A 19,153-nucleotide genomic window follows, 5' to 3' on the forward strand; every position below is an offset into this window, starting at 1 on the left:
TTATAGCAGCATTATCTACAATAGCCGCATTATGGAAACAGCCCAAGTGTCCATCAAATGATGAATGGATAAGGAAGATGGGGGGGGGGCATGCACAAACACACACACACACACACACACACACACACACACACACACACACACACGATGGAATATTACTCAGCCATAAAAAAGAACGAAATCTTGCCATGGATGCATCTAGAGAGTATAATGTTGAGCAAACTAAGAGAAAGACAAATACCATATGATTTAACTCATATGTGGACTTCAAGAAACATAACAAAACAAAGAGAAACAGTCCCTTAACTGTAAAGAACAAACTGATGGTTACCAAAGGGGAGTTGTGGGGGGATGGGTGAAATAGGTGATGGGGATTAAGGAGTGCATTTGTGATGAGCACTGGGTGATGTATGCAAGTGTTAAATCACTATACTGTACTCTTGAAACTAATATCACACTGTATGTTAACTAACTGGAATTTAAATATTTTTAAAAACCTAAATAGAATTATTTCAAAAGCTATGTTTACCCCTAAATCTATTGTAAAATATCATAGTTTTAATTCTTTTGCTGTTGTTGTTCCTAATTTTTTTTTTACCAAGACTGTAGTTTTACTTATTTGAATCATCTTCTAAGAGTTTTAGTAGCAGTAGTTTTGATGCGTTTTTTTGGACTTGTAGACTTTTCAAAAGACCACAAAGTAAAACATTACTGCATTAGGCCAGTTATGGTTATAGGACCTGGGTTATCAACTAAATAGTCAGATAATGGGATTTGTCTACTTTTCTAAAAGGATTTAAATTCAAGTTTCTTGTCACTAGACTGAGCTTTCTTTTTAAATTTAAACCTCGTGTATTACATCAATAAGCCCTTTTAAGTTTACTCTATTTATATAACTTACCCAGATTTTTACCAAGTAATGTCTTCCACAGAAATGATGTATTCTTTCTCACTGACCAAAATTACATAATTCATGTCATGTCATTAATATATTTACCTGTTAGCATAATATTTATATATGCCTTATTATTTTATAAGTAGTAGTTCCATTTAGACACTCATCTCCAAGGAAATAAGTAATCAAGCCTGAGCAATTAGTCCCTCTTTTTTTAAGATATCTGACTAAATCATTCAGCAACATACTGCAAACTTCCTTTCTTTCCTTTCTACTTGCTACCCCACTGCTGAATAGTTCTTCTTATTTTTGGATTTGCTTTTCTGGACTATTGGCTTACAGTTTTCAATTATTACTTTCATTTACTATACAGATAAACATCTATCTATACTTCATATATAGACATATACCTAGATGAAACAAATTATCCAGCTTCATTAGCATAGTACTGCTTATGGAAAGCAATAACAAACATAATCCATGATATTTACTTTCATGTAACTACTACTTTGTCCATACTTGATATTTTCTTGAGTACCAGTTTGAACTCAGAACACTGAAAAATATATATTTTAATTAATCAAAATTACTATTGATGCTCAGATTGTTACAACTTGGCCATGTCAAGCTAGTTCTTTTGTTTTTGTCTTGACGGTATCCTTGCTTTCTGGTTACAGCAGGATGTTCCAGGCCTATATTTAATTTTTTCTCCAAGACATAAAATCAGCTGAAATGTAAGGAGACCTACTTCTGTTGAGAGGCTAAGAGTATTTGAGAACAAAATTTGGGTAGTGAAGTCTGTAACTTGGTGCTGCTGCTGTTTTATTACTTTTTGCTGTAAGAGGTATGGAAAAATATGTCATGAATTCATTTTGATTTTTTGCAGTTTAACAAATCAATTTGCCACAAAATAAGGTTTATAAATGACTGAGACTTTCTACAAAAATAATATTTCAAATTGCATCCATTCTTGCCACTCAACATTATATCTGATTTTCCTTTTAAAATTAAGGGTTGATACTTTCTGTCTCCCACTTAAAAATCTTCAAGAACTTCCCACTGAATTTAAGATAAAAATATAAAATTATACCATAAGCTGACTTCAGCCTACATCTCTCATTATCTTCCTGTCATTCTCTCTCTCATTCACTAATTCTCTCACATTGGCTTTCTTTAAGGTGTCAAATGCACTAAACTAGGTATTTGGTCCAGTTTCTATTCTTGAGTTCTTGGGCCAGAGAAAAGTGGTACAATAAAAAAAAGACAGAAATACAGTATTTTCTTCTTTGTATTTCTTAACACCTAGCACAGTGATTACAACATGGTTAGCATTCAGTGTTTTTTTTTTTTTTTACTAAATTAAAGTGTAACATATGATGCCAAATGATATGAAAATGAATTAATGTATACATTGATATAATGGTTGCAAAACAATGTTATCAATCAAAACACAAATTGATGCCTAGGTCAAAATGGAATTTCAGGAGCATAAAATAATAGAAGATGGTGGTAGCATAAGGAGAAAACACAGACAAAAAAGGACCATGAGAATATGAGTTTAAGGGCATTTCTACTTGAAAAAAAATATGCTCATTACTGTTTCAAGGTAGCATAAGGATCTGTCTACCTTTATTTTAAATACATACCTCAGCAAAAATGAGCTAACTATAATACCTACCAAGATATTAAAAAGTATGACTATATGCAGAACTGTAATCCTTGAAAATCACTAAAAGAATAGAGAGCACAGAATAGAGAAACCTTTGTATAAATGGCTAAATGACTTTCAATAAGTGTGCAAAGACTACACAATGGGGAAAGGACACTTCAGCAAATGGTGCTGAGAAAACTAGGTACCCAGATACAAAAGAATAAATTTGGAACCTTACCTTGCACCACATGTAGAAATTAACTCCAAGCAGATTAAAGACCTAAATGTAAGACCTAAGACTATATAACTCCTAGAATAAAACATAAGGGAAAAGCTTCAGGCTATTGGATTTGGCAATGATTTACTGGATATGACACTAAAAGCATAGACAACAAGAGCAAAAATAAATAAATTGGACTACATCAAACTTAAAAATTTCTGAGCATCAAAGAAAAACCCAGTCAATCCAGTGAAGAGGCAACCTATGGAATGGAAGTGACTATTTGCAAATCACATATCTGATAAGGGCTTAACATCCAGGATATAAAGGGAACTTTTGCAACTCAACAACAATAAAATAACCCAATTTAAAAATGAACAAAGGACTAGACTACACAATTCCCCAAAGAAGATACATACATGGCCAACAAGCATATGAAAAGATGCTCAACATCACTAATCATAAGAAAAGTACAAATCAAAACCACAATGAGATATCACCTCACACCCATCAGGATGGCCACTGTTAACAGAATAGAAAATTAAAAGTATTGGCAAAGATACAGAGAAATTGGAACCTTTGTGCACTTTTAGTGGAAATGTAAAATGGTGTAGCCATTGTGAAAAACAGTATGGAAGTTGCTTAAAAAATTAAAAATAGAATTATCATATGACCCAGCAATCCCACTCCCAGGTATATGTATCCAAAGGGGAAAAAAAAAATGAAAGCAGGATCTGAAAGAGGTATTTGTACAACCATGTTCACTGCAGCATTATTCACAATTGACAAAATATCTGGAAGCAACCCAAATGTCTATCAGCAGATGAATGGCTAAAGAAAATGTGATATTTATGTGCAATAAAATAATGTCACTATAAAAGGAAGGAAATCCTTTTACATGCTACAACATGGATGAAACTCAAAGACATATGCTAAGTGAAATAAGCTAGTCACAAAAGGACAAATACAGTATGATTCCACTCCCATCATGTATCTAGCATAGTCAGAAGCATAGAAAGTAGAAAGGTAATTGCCAGGAGCAGGGGAGGGGATTAGTATTTAATGGGTATTAGAGTTTCAGTTTTTCAAGATGAAAAAGTTCTTGGGGCGCCTGGGTGGCTCAGTGGTTAAAGCCTCTGCCTTCAGCTCAGGTCATGATCTCAGGGTCCTGGGATCGAGTCCCGCATCGGGCTCTCTGCTCAGCGGGGAGCCTGCCTCCTCCTCTCTCTCTGCCTGCCTCTCTGCCTACTCGTCATCTATCTGTCAAATAAATTAAAAAAAAAAAAAAAAAAAAAAAAAAACAAAAAGGGAATGGGGGGAAATGGGAGTTTAAAAATTTTAAAAAAAAAAAAAAAAAAAGTTCTTGAAATCTGCTACACTATAATAATATGAATATACTTAAAGTATAGTTTATGGTTATGATGATGTACAGTTTAAAGTGGTTATGATGGGGGCGCCTGCGTGGCTCAGTCATTAAGTGTCTGCCTTGGCTCAGGTCGTGATCTCAGGGTTCTGGGATCAAGCCCCACAGTGGGCTCCCTGCTCAGTGGGAAGCCTGCTTCTCCCTTTCCCACTCCCCCCGCTTATGTTCCTGCTCTTTCTCTCTGACAAATAAATAAATAAAATCTTTTTAAAAAAATAAAGGGGTTATGATGGAAATTTTAATGTTATATTTTTTACCACAATTTACAAAAATCATTAAGGAGGTATGGTATGGCTGCTGTTGGTCCATAGGACCTACCTCCCTTGTATCACTCATTATAAATTATAGCCTTTCTTTTCATTTTCTTTGATTTCTTTTTTACAACTATCCTAAATGGAAGGGGCAGTTAAGCTCATTACAAATCAGATTTTTTTTTTTTTAAGACATAAAGAGTTTTCTGAAGCTCTCCAAAGCCATGGGGGTACTTCAGTTATACTGGAAGTTCATCCAGTCTTTTTTCCTTTCTGGTATACTAAGTTATGTTTTCTTCCTTTTGGCATCATGAAATCACTCCTTCATGTAAATTTCCCCTACTTCAATCCTTTCTAGAGGTCCACTGGATAATAAAGTTGGTCTGAAATGGAGTTAAGAGTGGCTAATTATACTTTTCAGATCCCTGTCAGGAAGGTGCCCTTGGCCACATGTTCCTTTCAACCACATTTGAGGGTCTTGCAGTGATTACCTCCATGAAGACTTATATACCTGGATGGACTGGCTCCAAATTAAACTCTGTTTAAAAAACCTAGCAAAGTCATTTTATCCTCCATGCATGTGGGAGAAGAATAAAATGCCATGATTTTTTCCTCTCACAAGAAAACATCTCAAATTAAATATTACTACCAGAGCAATACATGATTAGGCAAGACCACTGTTATTTTTTTACTAAGCAAATTATGTATAATCCCACGTTGGATGTAGAGATTACTTAAAAAAAAAAATCTTTGGGGCCTGGCTGGCTCAGCTGATAGAGCATGTAACTCTTGATCCTGGGGTGGGGGCAAGGGGTTGTGATTTCAAGCCCCACGTTGACTGTAGAGTTTACTTAAAAATAAAACCAAGGGGCACCTGGGTGGCTCAGTTGGTTTCAGCTCATGATCTCAGGGTCCCAAGTTCGAGCCCCATATCCAGTCCATGCTCAGTGCAGTCTGGTTATCCCTCTCCTCCGATTCTCCCTCTGCTCATGCTATCTCCAAAACAAAATCTTTAATTTTTAAAAAAAATTCTGTTAGTGGGATCAAGCCCTGCGTTGGGCTCCCTGCTCAGCAGAGAGCCTGCTTCTCCATCTCCCTTTGCCTGCCTCTCTGCCTACTTGTGCTCTCTCCCCCTGTCAAATAAAGAAATTAAGAAAAAAATCTTTTTAAAAAGTTACCACAGATTAAAGAAATGATTGGTTAATAATACAAATGGAATGACACAGTAGCACAATAACATATGGAATACTCGGTATCCAGCATTTGACATGGCTTTGACAGCTTTTGTTTGTTGCGGTAAAAAAAAAAAAAAAAAAGCAAAAATTAACATCACTATTTTATAAAAGAAAAGATATATTAACACACAAAAAAGCATGAAGTACATAATCTCAAAATAAGGACAGTCATTTTCAAGAAAGGAGATTTGGCAGTCTTCCTGGGCACTGTTCTTATTTTCCTCCTTTTGGTGTAGATCAGTAAAAATGTTGTCATGAATTGGCATGAATCTGTTAGCTGGATTTGAGAATCACTGTTTAGAATTTCAGAACAGAGACTTAAAAAAACATTAAGTTTCAAATTTGAGACTTTTTGTAAACAGTAATACCAGCCGATTTACATGTGTTGGTTCTCCAAACTGTTTCTCACCTCTTAACTCCAAACTGTTTCTCATCTCTTCATCCCCAAATACAGTGTGCCTCCTGCTGTGGTCCAGACACTCATCAGCCTATCTGCTCTTGTTTTATCTTTTGCATTAGTCTCCTTAACCACATTATCTTTTTTTAAAAATTTATTTATTTATTTGAGAGAGAGAGTGAGAGAGTGCACACATGTATGTGCAGTAGTTGGGGAAGGGGCAGAGGGAGAGAATCTTCAAGCAGATTCCCCCACTGAGCACAGAGCTCAACATGGGGCTCAATCTCAGGACTCATAAGACCATATGACCTAAGCCAAAACCAAGAGTCAGATGTGTATTATCTTCTTCATCACCACCACAGCAATCTTTTTTTTTTTTTTTTTTTTTTAGAGAGAGCAAACGAGTGAGCAGGGGTTGGGGTGGGGGAGGGGCAGAGAGGGAGAAAGAAAATCTTAAGCAGGCTCCTCATGGAGCATGGAGCCCAGCGCAGGTGATCTTATGACCCTAAATCATGGCCTGAACCAAAATCAAGAGTCAGACGTTTAACCAATTAAGCCATCCAGGGGCCCAGCCATGCAATCGTCTAAAGCAAGGATCCTGTCATTCCTCTTCTTAAAAACTGTACTTTTTATTGCTAACAATTAGCCCAAGTTAATACACAAATTTCTGCACAGTCTAGCTGTACATTTCCAGCCACCTCCTATATACCGTACACTTTATTTAATAGCTTATATAAGTTTCTGTTTTATTTTTATTTTTTAAAAAAGGTTTTATTTATTTATTTGAGAGAGAGAGGGAGAGAGCAAGCACGAGCAGGGGGAGGGGCAGAGGGAGAGGGAGAAGCAGACTCCATGCTGAGCAGAAAGCCTGATGTGGGACTTGATCTCAGGACCCCAGGATCACGACCTGAGCTGAATGCAGACACTTAACTGATTGAGCCACCCAGGCACCCCTAGATTGTTTCTCTTTTAAAAGAAGTCTGTTTCTCTTTTAAAAGAAGTAGTATCTAAAGGTAGTACGGTGGTGGCATGGTGTTTTCAGGGTCTTAGACTCTTTTCATCTTTTTGCTGTACCATGCTAAATCAGGATGTTTTTCTCTAACATATGAAGAATCATGGTCCAAGATGGCTGATAGAGTTCCAAACATGACATTCACTTCCCAGATAGCAGAAAGGAAAGGCAGAAGGGCAAAAGGGCACTCCTTATAGCCAAGCCATTTTTCTTTAAACAGCCTTCCCAGCATCCCACAAAACAGTGTTCTGCTCATATCTCATAAGTTACTTTGACTACATGGTAATGGGAAATGTAGTCTTTGAGATGGATGTATTGCTCCTCCTGAATTAAGTTGGCATTATTTACTAGGAAAGAATAAATATTGGGGAGCACCTACCCTTCTCTGCCACATATGTGTAGAATTTTATGAAACTACATATTTATAATCCTTTTTATACTTATCATTTTATTGTGGACATCTTCCATTTTCTCCCACAACATTAATTTAATGACCTCATAATGTTCCATTGCAAGACTATTTCATTATTTAAACAACCAATCCCCAACTGTGTATTTTGGAACACTTGGGCTAGTTTTCATTTTTTGCAATTATAAACAATTCTATAATGATAATTTTTATAGCTAGATCTTGTAGGTCATATCCTTGGAGGAAATCCCTACAGAGAAAATAAGTGAATGATGGAATCAACAGGTATGTTTATTTTAAAGCTGCTATTTCCAAATGTCTTCTAATAAGATTTTCCCACTAGCCTTGCTGAAAATTGCCTTGGGTTTATTCTTTTTTTTTTTTTTTCATTAAAAAATACCTAAGGTACAAAAAAGTGTGAAGAATAACACAAAATATACATTGGTTAAATCTAATATTTGGTTAAACAGAGTCATTTAAAAAAACGATTGCTCAGATTTGACTGGCTTTCTCCTGTCCTTAAGGAATACGCATTTTGACTATGATGGAGTTACTGAAATAAGCATATAACCTCCTGAGGTACCTGAAAGTTGTAATTCTTAATAAATATTCTTAATTTTTTCATTAACTTTTTACTTTTTATTTTTTAAAAGATTTCATTTCTTTATTTGACACAGAGAGAGAGATCACAAGTAGGCAGAGAGGCAGGTGGGGGTGGGGGAAGCAGGCTCCCCGCTGAGCAGAGAGCCCGATGTGGGGCTCGATCCCAGGACCCTGAGATCATGACCTGAGCAGAAGGCAGAGGCTTAACCCACTGAGCCACCCAGGCGCCCTGGCAGTCTATACTTCTTAATACCTTTCACCTGTTTTGGCCAATCCCATTCCCTTGAGCAACCACCAGTTTGTCCTGTGTATTTATGTCTGTTTCTGTTTTGTTTGGTTTGTTCATTTGTCTTGGTTTTTAGATTTCACATTTAAGTGAAATCATATGGTATTTGTCTTTTCCTGTCTGACTTATTTCACTTAAGATTATACCCCCTACTTCCATCCATGTTGTAGCAAATGGCAAGTTTCAGTCTTTTTATGGCTGAGTAATATTCCACTGTGTGTGTACACCACATCTTCTTTATCCATTCATCTATCTGTGGAAACTTAAGTTGTTTCCATATTTTGGCTATTGTAAATAATGCTGCAGTAAACATCAAGTGCATATATCTTTTCAAATTAATGTTTTCATTTTCTTCAGGTTAATACTCAGTGGTGGAATTATTGGGTTGTGTAGTAAATTTCTGATTTTTTGAGGAACCTCTGTACTGTTTTCCATAGTGGCCGCACCAATTTATATTCCCACCAACAGTGCTCGAGTGTTCCCTTTTCTCTACCTCCTTGCCAATAGTTCTTTCTTTCTTTCTTTCTTTCTTTTTTTAAGATTTTATTTATCAGAGAGAGAGCACACAAGCAGGGGGAGCAGCATGCAGAGGGAAAAGCAAGCTCCCCGCTGAGACAGAAGCCCAATGTGGAACTCAATCCCAGAACCCCGGGGTAATGATCTGAGCCGAAGGTAGACGCTTAACCAACTGAACCACCCAGGCATCCCAACACTAGTTGGGATATATACATCCCAGCACTAGTCCTAGCTATTGCATCTGAAAAGGTAACAAGCAGTGTTTAATCCTGCATAGTAGGCAGAGTAGGTTTATGGTCAGTGCTTATTCCTCCTGTACTGAGAAATACTAGGTATTAAGGCTTAGAGTAGTTCAGGAAGGTGTCAGCAGGACAATGGATTTTGAGCTGAAACCTGTATGACTGAGATGCTCTAAGAACTGTTGATGTTGTCCATAATTAATATTTGTTTTTTCCTCTCCCAGATTTGGTATTAGGGGAAAGAAGTTACATTTTTCATCTTCTTATGTTCATAAAGCATCTTCCATTGCCAAATCCCCTAGTTTGTATTCTATGGAGAGAGAAGAGGAAGACTGTGTAATCTTTTCTGAAGGAATAATAGAGGAATACCTAGCCTTCGACCACACTGATATGTGAGTATTATGGCTTTAAAGCTATTTACTCCCCTCCTATTTTGTTTATTAATATCTATTTTTTCTAAAGTATACTACCAATATTATCTATAATTAGATTTATGTCATTTGATTATTTATTTCCTCTCACTTCTCAGTAATCCAGAGTTCATGTGCTAAATTGATACAAATTCCTGTTGCTTCTTTGTACCAGACTTCCTTCTGTATTTTCTTCCTGCACATGTCATTTGCCTCTTTCTGAGATTAAACATTTAAAATGAGTTAATTTTTTTTCTTCTCATAGTTTGATTTTACCTTTTGTAAATCATCACCAGTTAACTCATAGAAACTCTGAAATTCTTCAAAAGAACCTAGTTGAAGAGGTGTGAACTTTGTTTACATAAATCATGTTTGAAAGGTATATATAGTTTATATAAAACCTTAATTTAGCACAAACTTTACAATTAATAATGTTTATTTATATCCATTCTTACTGTAGTCTGGCAATAGTCCTGTGACATAGATATTATTTATAGGATAGATGAGAATCAGAGTGGTTAAATGATTTGTCTGAGGTAAAGCTAAAACCTAAAACTTTATTCATCTTATACTAAATCCAGTGCTCTCTTCTTTATTCTATGCTTCCTTTCTCAAACAGTAACCTCTTAAGCTATTCCTCTAAGCCTTCAAAAGTTCCAGAATTTATAGTCAGAGCAACACATATGGAAGTGAGAATTTCATTTTAGGCAATGAGGCTATAATTAGATCTAGTTTCTACTGTGTCACATGATTCTGGACTTCTACCATATTTCCCGCTGAGCCATGCTTACTCTCCTGCTCAGTGTAATCAATTCTAGGGTCAGCTAAACGTAACCCAGATTTCTATATATAACACCACTGAGCAAACTCACTGTTGCAAGAGAATAGTAACTATGTACTTACGGTTTTCTAGAGACTGTCCCCTTCACCTCCACTTCATCTGGCTTAGCTCAAATTATCCCTAATTTCTCTTCCTTTTCCTCAAAGCAAAGGTCTTTTCCCTTGGTTTAATGTATATTAAAAAAAAAAGTTGATTTAACTAATTTAAAATGTGATTTAAATGCATCATAGGTGTCCCAAGGGCATTTCTTTCCCTTTCTCTGATAAATAAAAGTTAATTTTCAGGTAACACAGGAAGATTTTTTTTTTAAAGAATATATTTATTTGAGAGAGAGAGAAAGAAAGTGTGAATGCATGAATAGGGGGAGGGATAGAGGGAGAGGAAGTAGGTGGGAGAGAATCTCAAGCAGACTCTGTGCTGAGCATGGAACCCAGTGCAGGACTTGATCCCACAACCCTGAATTTATAACCTGAGCCAAAACCAAGAGTCAGATGCTTAATCAAATGACTGAGCCACCCAGGTGCCCTAACATAGAAGACTTTTAGAAAGGCAGCCTTCCCTTTAGAATACCACTGAGATATTGATTAAAAATGACAGAGTAGTTGAACCTTTAGAATGTTTCTAATTGAAACGATTAAGTGGCCAGAAATAAACCAAAACGCCTATACAAAATCAGGATATATAATAATGTCAGCAAATGATTTTGATGCAACATAGAAAAAAATCATCTAAAAAAGTAAGGTTCCTAACTTATTCTTCAAATAAAATAAATTGCACATATATAAAAAATTTGAATGTGGCAAATGAAATCATATAAATTTAGAAGAATAAAATGTGAAAGATTGTTTTTTAAAAAAATAACTTGGAAATAGGGAAGGCCTTTCTAATCATAACACAAAATCTATAAGTCATTTAAGAAATTCTTAAAAACTACATAAAATACAATTTCTACATAAAAACCTCATAAATTCAAAAGACAAATGACAAACGGGCAAAATATTTGCAGTTTATACATGAACAAAGACTTAATTTCCTTAATATGTTCATCAACAAGGAAAATATCAAGGACAAAACAGATAAAGAATATGAATGGTTTGGGGCACCTGGGTGGCTCAGTCATTAAGTTTCTGCCTTCAGCTGAGGTCATGATCCCAGGCACCTGGGATCAAGCCCCATGTTGGGCTCCTCGCTCTGCAGAAAACCTGCTTCTCCTTCTCCTGTTTCCCCTGCTTATGTTCCCTCTTTCGCTATCTCTCTCTGTCAAATAAATAAAATAAAATCTTTTAAAAAAATGAATGGTTCACATAAAAAGAAAATGGATTTTATTATTTTTTAAGATTTTATTTATTTGAGAGTGTGCAAGTGCGGGGAGGAGCAGAGGGAAAGGGACAAGCAGACTCTGCATTGAGCATGGAGCCCTACATGAGGCTTAATCCCACAAGCCTGAGACCATGAACTAATCTGAAACCAAGAGTTGGATGCTCAACTGACTGAGCCACCCAGGCACCCAAGAAAATGGATTTTAAATAAAGGAAATAAAATTCAATCTCATTAGCAACTAGCAATGCAAATCAAAACTATAATGAGATACTATTTTACTTGTCAGACTGGCAGAGAAAAAAATAAAGAAGTTTGATAATTACTTGAATGGGAAAAAAAAGGCATATTTTTTCAACACTGGAGATTTTTTCTCTTTAGAGGAAAGTGGGCAATATCTTTCCAATTGGAATGCATATATCATTTTACTCAGTAATTCTGTTTATAGGTATTTATCCTATGGATATAATACCCATGTAGCCAAAGAACTATGTACAAGGATATTAAATACAGTTCTGACTATAAGAACAAAAGGTTGGTTGGTCAGTAACTGGCCAGTTAGATATACTGTGGTATATCTAATGGAATACTCTGCAGCTATTTTTTTTTTAAGATTTTATTTATTTATTTGAGAGAGAGAGAACAAGCAGAGGGGAGGGGCAGAGGGAGAGAAAGAGGGAGAAGCAGGCTCCTAGCTGAGCAGGGATCCCAACGTGGGCCTCCATCCCAGGACCCTGAGATCATGACCTGAGCTGAAGGCAGACGCTTAACTAACTGAGCCACCCAAGCGCCCCCCTGCAGATATTTTTTAAGAGGCATATTGATCTGTATTAATAGGGATCAAGGGCCAGTTACATTGTTATGTAAAAGACAGAGGTGCAGCATAGTGTATAATGTAACTATTTCTCTAGATCAAACTATAAATAATGTTGGCTTCTGGGAATGGTGACTGGAGGACAGAGATGTTAAGTTATTTTTCACTACATATATACATTTCCTTCTGTATAATTTGAATTTTTCTCATCATAAGAAAGTGTTATCTCCTATAAAAAGAAACAAATTTGAATACAATTAAGACTAATCAGCCTTCTCCCCAACTTAAAGCCAGGCCAGCTCTTCTGGGAAAAGAAGAGGAGAAAGTCTTAAGTTGCCCTGTACAAACATCTTCGCATCCTTCTTTCCTGCTTACAGCTTCCCATTTAATTCCTGAGACCTCTGCTACCCTAGGGATAATTTTCACTGTAGAGGCCTTAAAATATTTCTTTGTACTCCAACGGTTCCAGAATTTGCTTTATCTTAATTTATAATACATCTATCATAGTAAGTACATCTGTCAGTTAGAGTTTTGCCCCCAAAATACTGGGGCTGTCGGGACTCCGCGATAGAGAAGACTCGGCTGAGAGTTTCTGGCCTACAGATAGATACACGGTCTCCAGAAGAGCCTCAGAGTAGCTTCTTGTGCTGTTTGGCTCTCCTTTTCCTTTCCAGCCAACTACCAAACGTTTATTTGGATTAGTAAAAGTACACTATTTCCCCAATGAATCATTGCCTCAAGTAATTATGTGGCACAGTTATATGCCCATGATTAGATATTACATTAATATTAACCTAAATGATATCCAATTACAACAAAAAGATTATTTCTGTATGCTTGTCATAACTTATGGCTCAATTGATGGTGTTCATCTGTTTAAAGCTAAAAAATACACATTGAGTCTCAGTCTTCTTTTTCTTGTTCTTTTTAGCGGGGGGCAAAGTAGTGGGTAAGGTGGGAGTAAAGAGGGAAATTCACTCTCCTCTGTTGAGAACTCCCTTAGATTATAAGGCAGCTTAACACATCTGCTAACATATTTACGCTGAGTCAGTGGTGGTGAAGGGCACACAAACCAAACTCCTTAAGAAGCACAAAGGACAGTGGTGAACACACAGTAAAGAATAACCATGAATTTTGGGGGCAACTGATTGGCTCAGTTGTTAGGTGTCTGCCTTCGTCTTGGGTAGTGATCCCAGGGTCCTAGGATCGAGCATCCCGGGGTCCTGGGATCAAGCCCCGCATTGAGCTTCCTGCTTGGCCGGAAGCCTGCTTCTCCCTTTTCTGCTCCCCTTGCTTGTGTTCCTTCTCTCACTGTCTCTCTCTCTGTGTCAAATAAATAAATGAATCTAAAAAAAAAAAAAAAAAGAATAACCATGAAGTCTTATTTGCTTCTGTTACAGGGAAGAGGGGTTTCAAGGAAAGAAATTACAAGCAGCTCCAGAGAAACAGAAATTAGGATACCCTCCCATTGCTCCATTTTACTGCATGAAGGAGGATGTCCTTGCTTATGTGTTTGACGACGTATGGAGCAAGGTTCTGAATTGTATGGAGCAGCTGACACGTAGTCATTGGGAGGGATTGGCTTCTGGTAAGGATCTTTGTGAAAACAATATTAAAAAATAATTATTGATGATTTCCAAAGCCTAATTAACTATTTTATCAGATTATATACTTCCTTAGTGTAAAAGATTCATATTTGCATTTCCCACAGACACTAAAAGATATTGAAAAAATATTTGAGAACGAATGGATGAGTAACAAGGCCCATTCTATGATGACTAGACTGTGATTTCTTTAAATATGGTTATTTGTGAGAAAAAAAATGTGCAAGTGGCAAATACATTTTAAAAACTGCTTCACTTAAGAAAAACTGATACACAATAAACCATATTTAAAGTGTACAATTTGGTAAATTCACCTATGTATACAAACATGAAACCACAAAACAGTGAATATAATGAACATATCCATCACCCCCCAAAGTTCATGACCTTTGTAATCCTTCCCTTCTGCCTGTGCCTGATCCACCATCCCCAAGTGACAATAAATGTGCTTTCTGTCACTATAGTTTAGTTTTTCTTTTGTAGAGTTTCATATAAATGAAATCACGGTATTTACTTTTAGCCAGCTTCCTTCATTCAGCGTGATCCTTTTGAGATTCATCCATGTAATTGTGTGTTAGCAATTTATTTCTAACAAGTATTCCATTGTTTCATAATTTGTTTATCCATTTACCTGTTCATAGACATTTGGATTGTTTTCAGTTTGTGACTATTACATGTACAGCTGGTCTGTATGTTACTGTATAAGGAGTTTTTTGAATATACATTTCCTTTTCTCTTAGGTAAATTTTTAGGAGTGGAATGGTCTGATTATATGGTTAAATGTATATTTAGCTTTTTAAGAGTTGTTCTGGTTTTCTGTGTTACACAAAAAAATTTATCACAAACTTAGCAATTTCAAACAACACACATTTATTATCTCACAGATTTGTGGGTCAGAAGTCCCAAGAATGGCTTAGCTAGTCCTCTACTTAGGATCTCACAAAGTTGCAATCAAGGTATTGGCCACAACTAGGTTCTCTTGTAGAGGCTCAACTGGGAAAGGATCCACTTTCCTTTTTAGAAGCATCTAGTTTCTTGTAGCTGTAGGAGTCACCTCAGCTTTCCTTTTCAAAGCCAGCAAGAAAGACTGAGAGCTAGTCAGCTAGCATAACAGAAGCTTATGTAACATAACACATTCATGGGAGTGACATCTCATCGTTTTTACCATAATCTGTTGGTCTGAAGCAAGTCACATTCAAAGGGAGCAGATTTCACAAAGGTGTGAATACCAAGAGGTACGAATCACAGAGGGACCACCTTAGAGTCTATCCATTACAATCTTCCCACTGGTCCCCAATTATTCATGGGCTCCAGCATTCAAAATATATTTAACTCCCAAGGCTTCCAAGAAACTCATCGTATTATAGCATTGGCTCTGAAGTCCAAAATACTATCACCTAAATCAGGCCCTGATATAAATGAAGTTGCTGGCCATAATACATTAAGTAAAATTACTGGGGCACAATTCCTTTCCATCTACAGACTTGTGAAACTAAAGGCTATATACACAGGAATATAAACATCTAATGATATAGTCCAGCCATTCCACTCCTAGAGAACAGTTACCTTACCCCAATACATCCAACATATGGTAATGGGCCAGGGAAAGGATCACAGACATTCCAAGTAAGAGGTGTGTGAGCAGAAATGGAAGGTTAAAAAAGGTTCATAACAATTCTGAAGTCCAAGGGTGCCTGGGTGGCTCAGTGGGTTAAAGCCTTTGCCTTCAGCTCAGGTCATGATCTCAAGGTCCTGGGATCAAGCTCCGCATAGGGCTCTCTGCTCAGTGGGGAGCCTGCTTCCTCCTCTCTCTCTGCCTGCCTCTCTGCCTGCTTGTGATCTCTCTCTCTCTGTCAAATAAATATAATCTTTAAAACAAACAAACAAACAAACAAACAATTCTGAAGTCCAGTTGGAAAAATACTGGGAGTTCCAATCCTAGAAATAATACTCTCAGCTCTATGTTCCAAACTCTGAGCTCTTGGTCTTTGTTCTTGTTTTTAAGATTTTATCTATTTATTTGAGAGTGAGAGAGAGCACTAGAGCAGAGTGAGGGAGAAGCAGACTCTCTGCCAAGTAGGGAGCCCAACACGGGACTCAGTCCCAGGACTCCAGGATCATAACCCAAGCCAAAGGCAGATGTTTAACTGATTGAGCCACCAGGCGCCCTGGGCTCTTGGTTTTACCCTCTGAGTCATCCTTCCTTTTTCATAAAATGTAGTGCAAGTATGGAGCTAAGTAGTTTTATCAGACTGCCTCCTGCCAGTAGCATTTTGAGGGTCTGATAGCCTTCTTTCATTAAACTCTTTTGCCATCTAAAGATACAGAATTTTCAAAATCATCAAGTATTGATTTCTTTATATTTATTAATTTTTCCTTCACTTTCTCTTCCTCATCTCATGTTTTATCTTAAGTAGCAAGAAAAAAATCAGGCCTCACCTTCAACACTTTGGAAATCTCCTTAGCTACATAACCAGAATCATCACTTAAAAGCCTGCTTTCCACTTGACCACAGAAGACCATTTCACTAAGCTTTCTTACACTAAATGAGGACCTCCTTTCTTTCAGTTTCTAATAACATGTTCCTTATTTCCTTCTAAACCCTCCCCTACAGCATCTTCCATATCCAGATTTCTACTAAGTCTATTCAAGGCAATTTTTGGTTTCTCTATCATACTTCTCAAAATTCTGCTAGTCTCTATCAATGAATCATTGAAAATGAAATTAAGAAAACAATTCATTCATAATAGCATCAAAAAACAAAATACTTAGGATTAAACTTAACCAAGGAAATGTAAGACTTTTATATTGAAAACTACAAAAATTACAAAAAAAAATTATAAGAAAATAGAGACAACCTAAAGAATTGGAAAGTCATCCTGTGTTTATGGATTTGAAGACTTAATATTAAAATGGCAATACTCCCCAAATAGATTTACAGTTTGAGTGAATGTCCCAAATAATACTAAAAAAGGTCTCATACTTCCTGATCTTAAAACTTGATACAAAGCTACATTAACTAAAACAATGTGGTATCGGCATAAGAAGTGATATATAGATTATATCAACAGAATAGGAGCAAGAGTCCAGAAATAAACCCACACATCTATGGCCAATTGATTTTCAACAAGGGTGCCAAGACCACTGAATGGGAGAAGAATAGTCTCTTCAACAAATGGTGCTAAAACTACTGGATAGCCACATGGAAAAGAATGAATTTGAAACCTTATTTCACAATATGTGTGAAACATCAACTCAGAATGGATCACAAACATAAATTAAAGAACTAAAACTATAAAACTCTTAGAAGAAAACAGAGGAGTAAATCTTAATGAGCTTGAATTTGGCGGTGGAATCTTAAATATGACACCAAGACCATAAACAACAACAGAAAAATCGATAAACTAGATTTTATCAAAATTTAAAAAACTACATATCAAAGGATATTATAAAAAAAGTGAAAAGACAACCTACAGAATGGGAGAATATAAGTGCAAATCAAACATGTGATAAGAATCTAGCATCCACAATATATAAAGTACAACTCAACAACAAAGGGACAAACAACCCAATTGAAAAATGGGCAAACAACTTGAATTGGTTATTTCTCCAAAGATTACACATGGCCTGTAAGCATATGAAAAGATGTTCAACATCACATTCTTTATGGAAATATAAACCAAAACCAAAATCAAAATGAAATACTACTTCATACCCATCAGATGGCTATGTTAAAAAAAAAAAAAAGACAATGACAAGTATTGGTAAGGATGTGGAGAAATTGGAAACTTCATACATTGCTGGATGGAAGGTAAAATGGTGCAGCCATTGTGTAAACAATTTGGTAGTTCCTCAAAAAGTTAAACATAAAGTTACCCTATAATCCAGCAATTCCATTCAAAGGTATATAACCAAGAGAACTGAAACCATATCCGCACAAAAAGCCTGTGCATGAATGTTCACAACAGCATTTTTTGTAATGGTCAAAAAGTAGAATCAGGGGCACCTGGCTGGCTCAGTTGGTGGAGCATACGACCCTTGATCTCAGTGTTGTGAGTTTGAGCCCCACATTGGGTATTAGAGATTACTTAAAAATAAAATATTTTTAAAAAAGGAGAAACCCAAATGTCCACAGCTATGAACGGAGAAACCAAATTTGTTATATCCAGCTGTTATGGACAGAATTGTGTCCTCCTCAGAATTTATATGTTGAAGCCCTAACCTCCAATGTGACTGTTTGGAAATGGGACCTTTAGGAAGGTAATTAAGGTTAAATGAAGTCATAAGGGTGGGGCCCTAATCCTATACAGTTGGTGTCCTTATAAGAAGAGGAAGAAACATCAGAGCTCCCTTTCTGTGCATGCACAGAAAAGAGGTCCCACAAGGACAAAGCTGTCTACAAGCCAGAGAGCACCTCGATCTTGGACTTCTAGCCTCCAGAACTGTAAGAAAATAAATTTCTGTTATTTAAGCCATCCCATCTGTGGTATTTTGTTATAGCAGGCTAAGTAACTAATATACCATGCAATGTAATATTATTCTTTCATAAAATAAAGTAATCCTGCATGTTTCAGCATGAATGAACCTTGAAAATATTATGCTTAGTGAAACAAGCCAGACACAAAGAGCCTGATATTGTATGATTTCATTCAGATGAAATGTCCTGAGCAGGCACATCCATAGAGAAAGAAGGTAGTTTAGTGGTTGCCAAGGGATAGAGGAAGAAGAAAATTGAGAGGTATGTGGTATGTCTTTGGAGTAACAGATATTTTCTGAAATTAGATAGTGGTGCTGGTTGCACCACATAGTGACTATGCTAAAAACCAGTTAATTGTATACTGTAAAAATGGCTAAAAATGGTGAGTTTTATGTTATATGAATTTTATCTCATTAAAAACATTTTTAAAAAACTTTCAACCTGTATGTAAATGTGAGTCTGTTGATTGTTAATTTTTATAGATACGAAAAAATTTTTAATTCAGTTTATTCTAAAAACAAAAAACAAAAAATGTTCACCCATTTGTCCAGTT

General features: G+C 36.3%; 1 protein-coding gene across 3 annotated transcripts in view; it reads left to right on the forward strand.

The window, feature by feature from the left end:
- Window positions 1-19,153, forward strand: part of LOC111144718 (family with sequence similarity 149 member B1) — an 81,662-nt gene that overhangs the window by 30,790 nt on the left and 31,719 nt on the right. For all 3 annotated transcript variants that reach the window (XM_022499160.1, XM_022499161.1, XM_022499162.1), the window contains exons 6-7: window positions 9,362-9,529; window positions 13,920-14,107. In XM_022499160.1, the coding sequence (XP_022354868.1) occupies window positions 9,362-9,529; window positions 13,920-14,107 (356 nt within the window). The remainder of the gene's footprint in view (window positions 1-9,361; window positions 9,530-13,919; window positions 14,108-19,153) is intronic.

Source organism: Enhydra lutris, unplaced genomic scaffold, assembly GCF_002288905.1.
Source record: "Enhydra lutris kenyoni isolate GAN:26980312 unplaced genomic scaffold, ASM228890v2 scaffoldscaffold12, whole genome shotgun sequence".
Taxonomy (NCBI): Eukaryota; Metazoa; Chordata; class Mammalia; order Carnivora; family Mustelidae; genus Enhydra; species Enhydra lutris.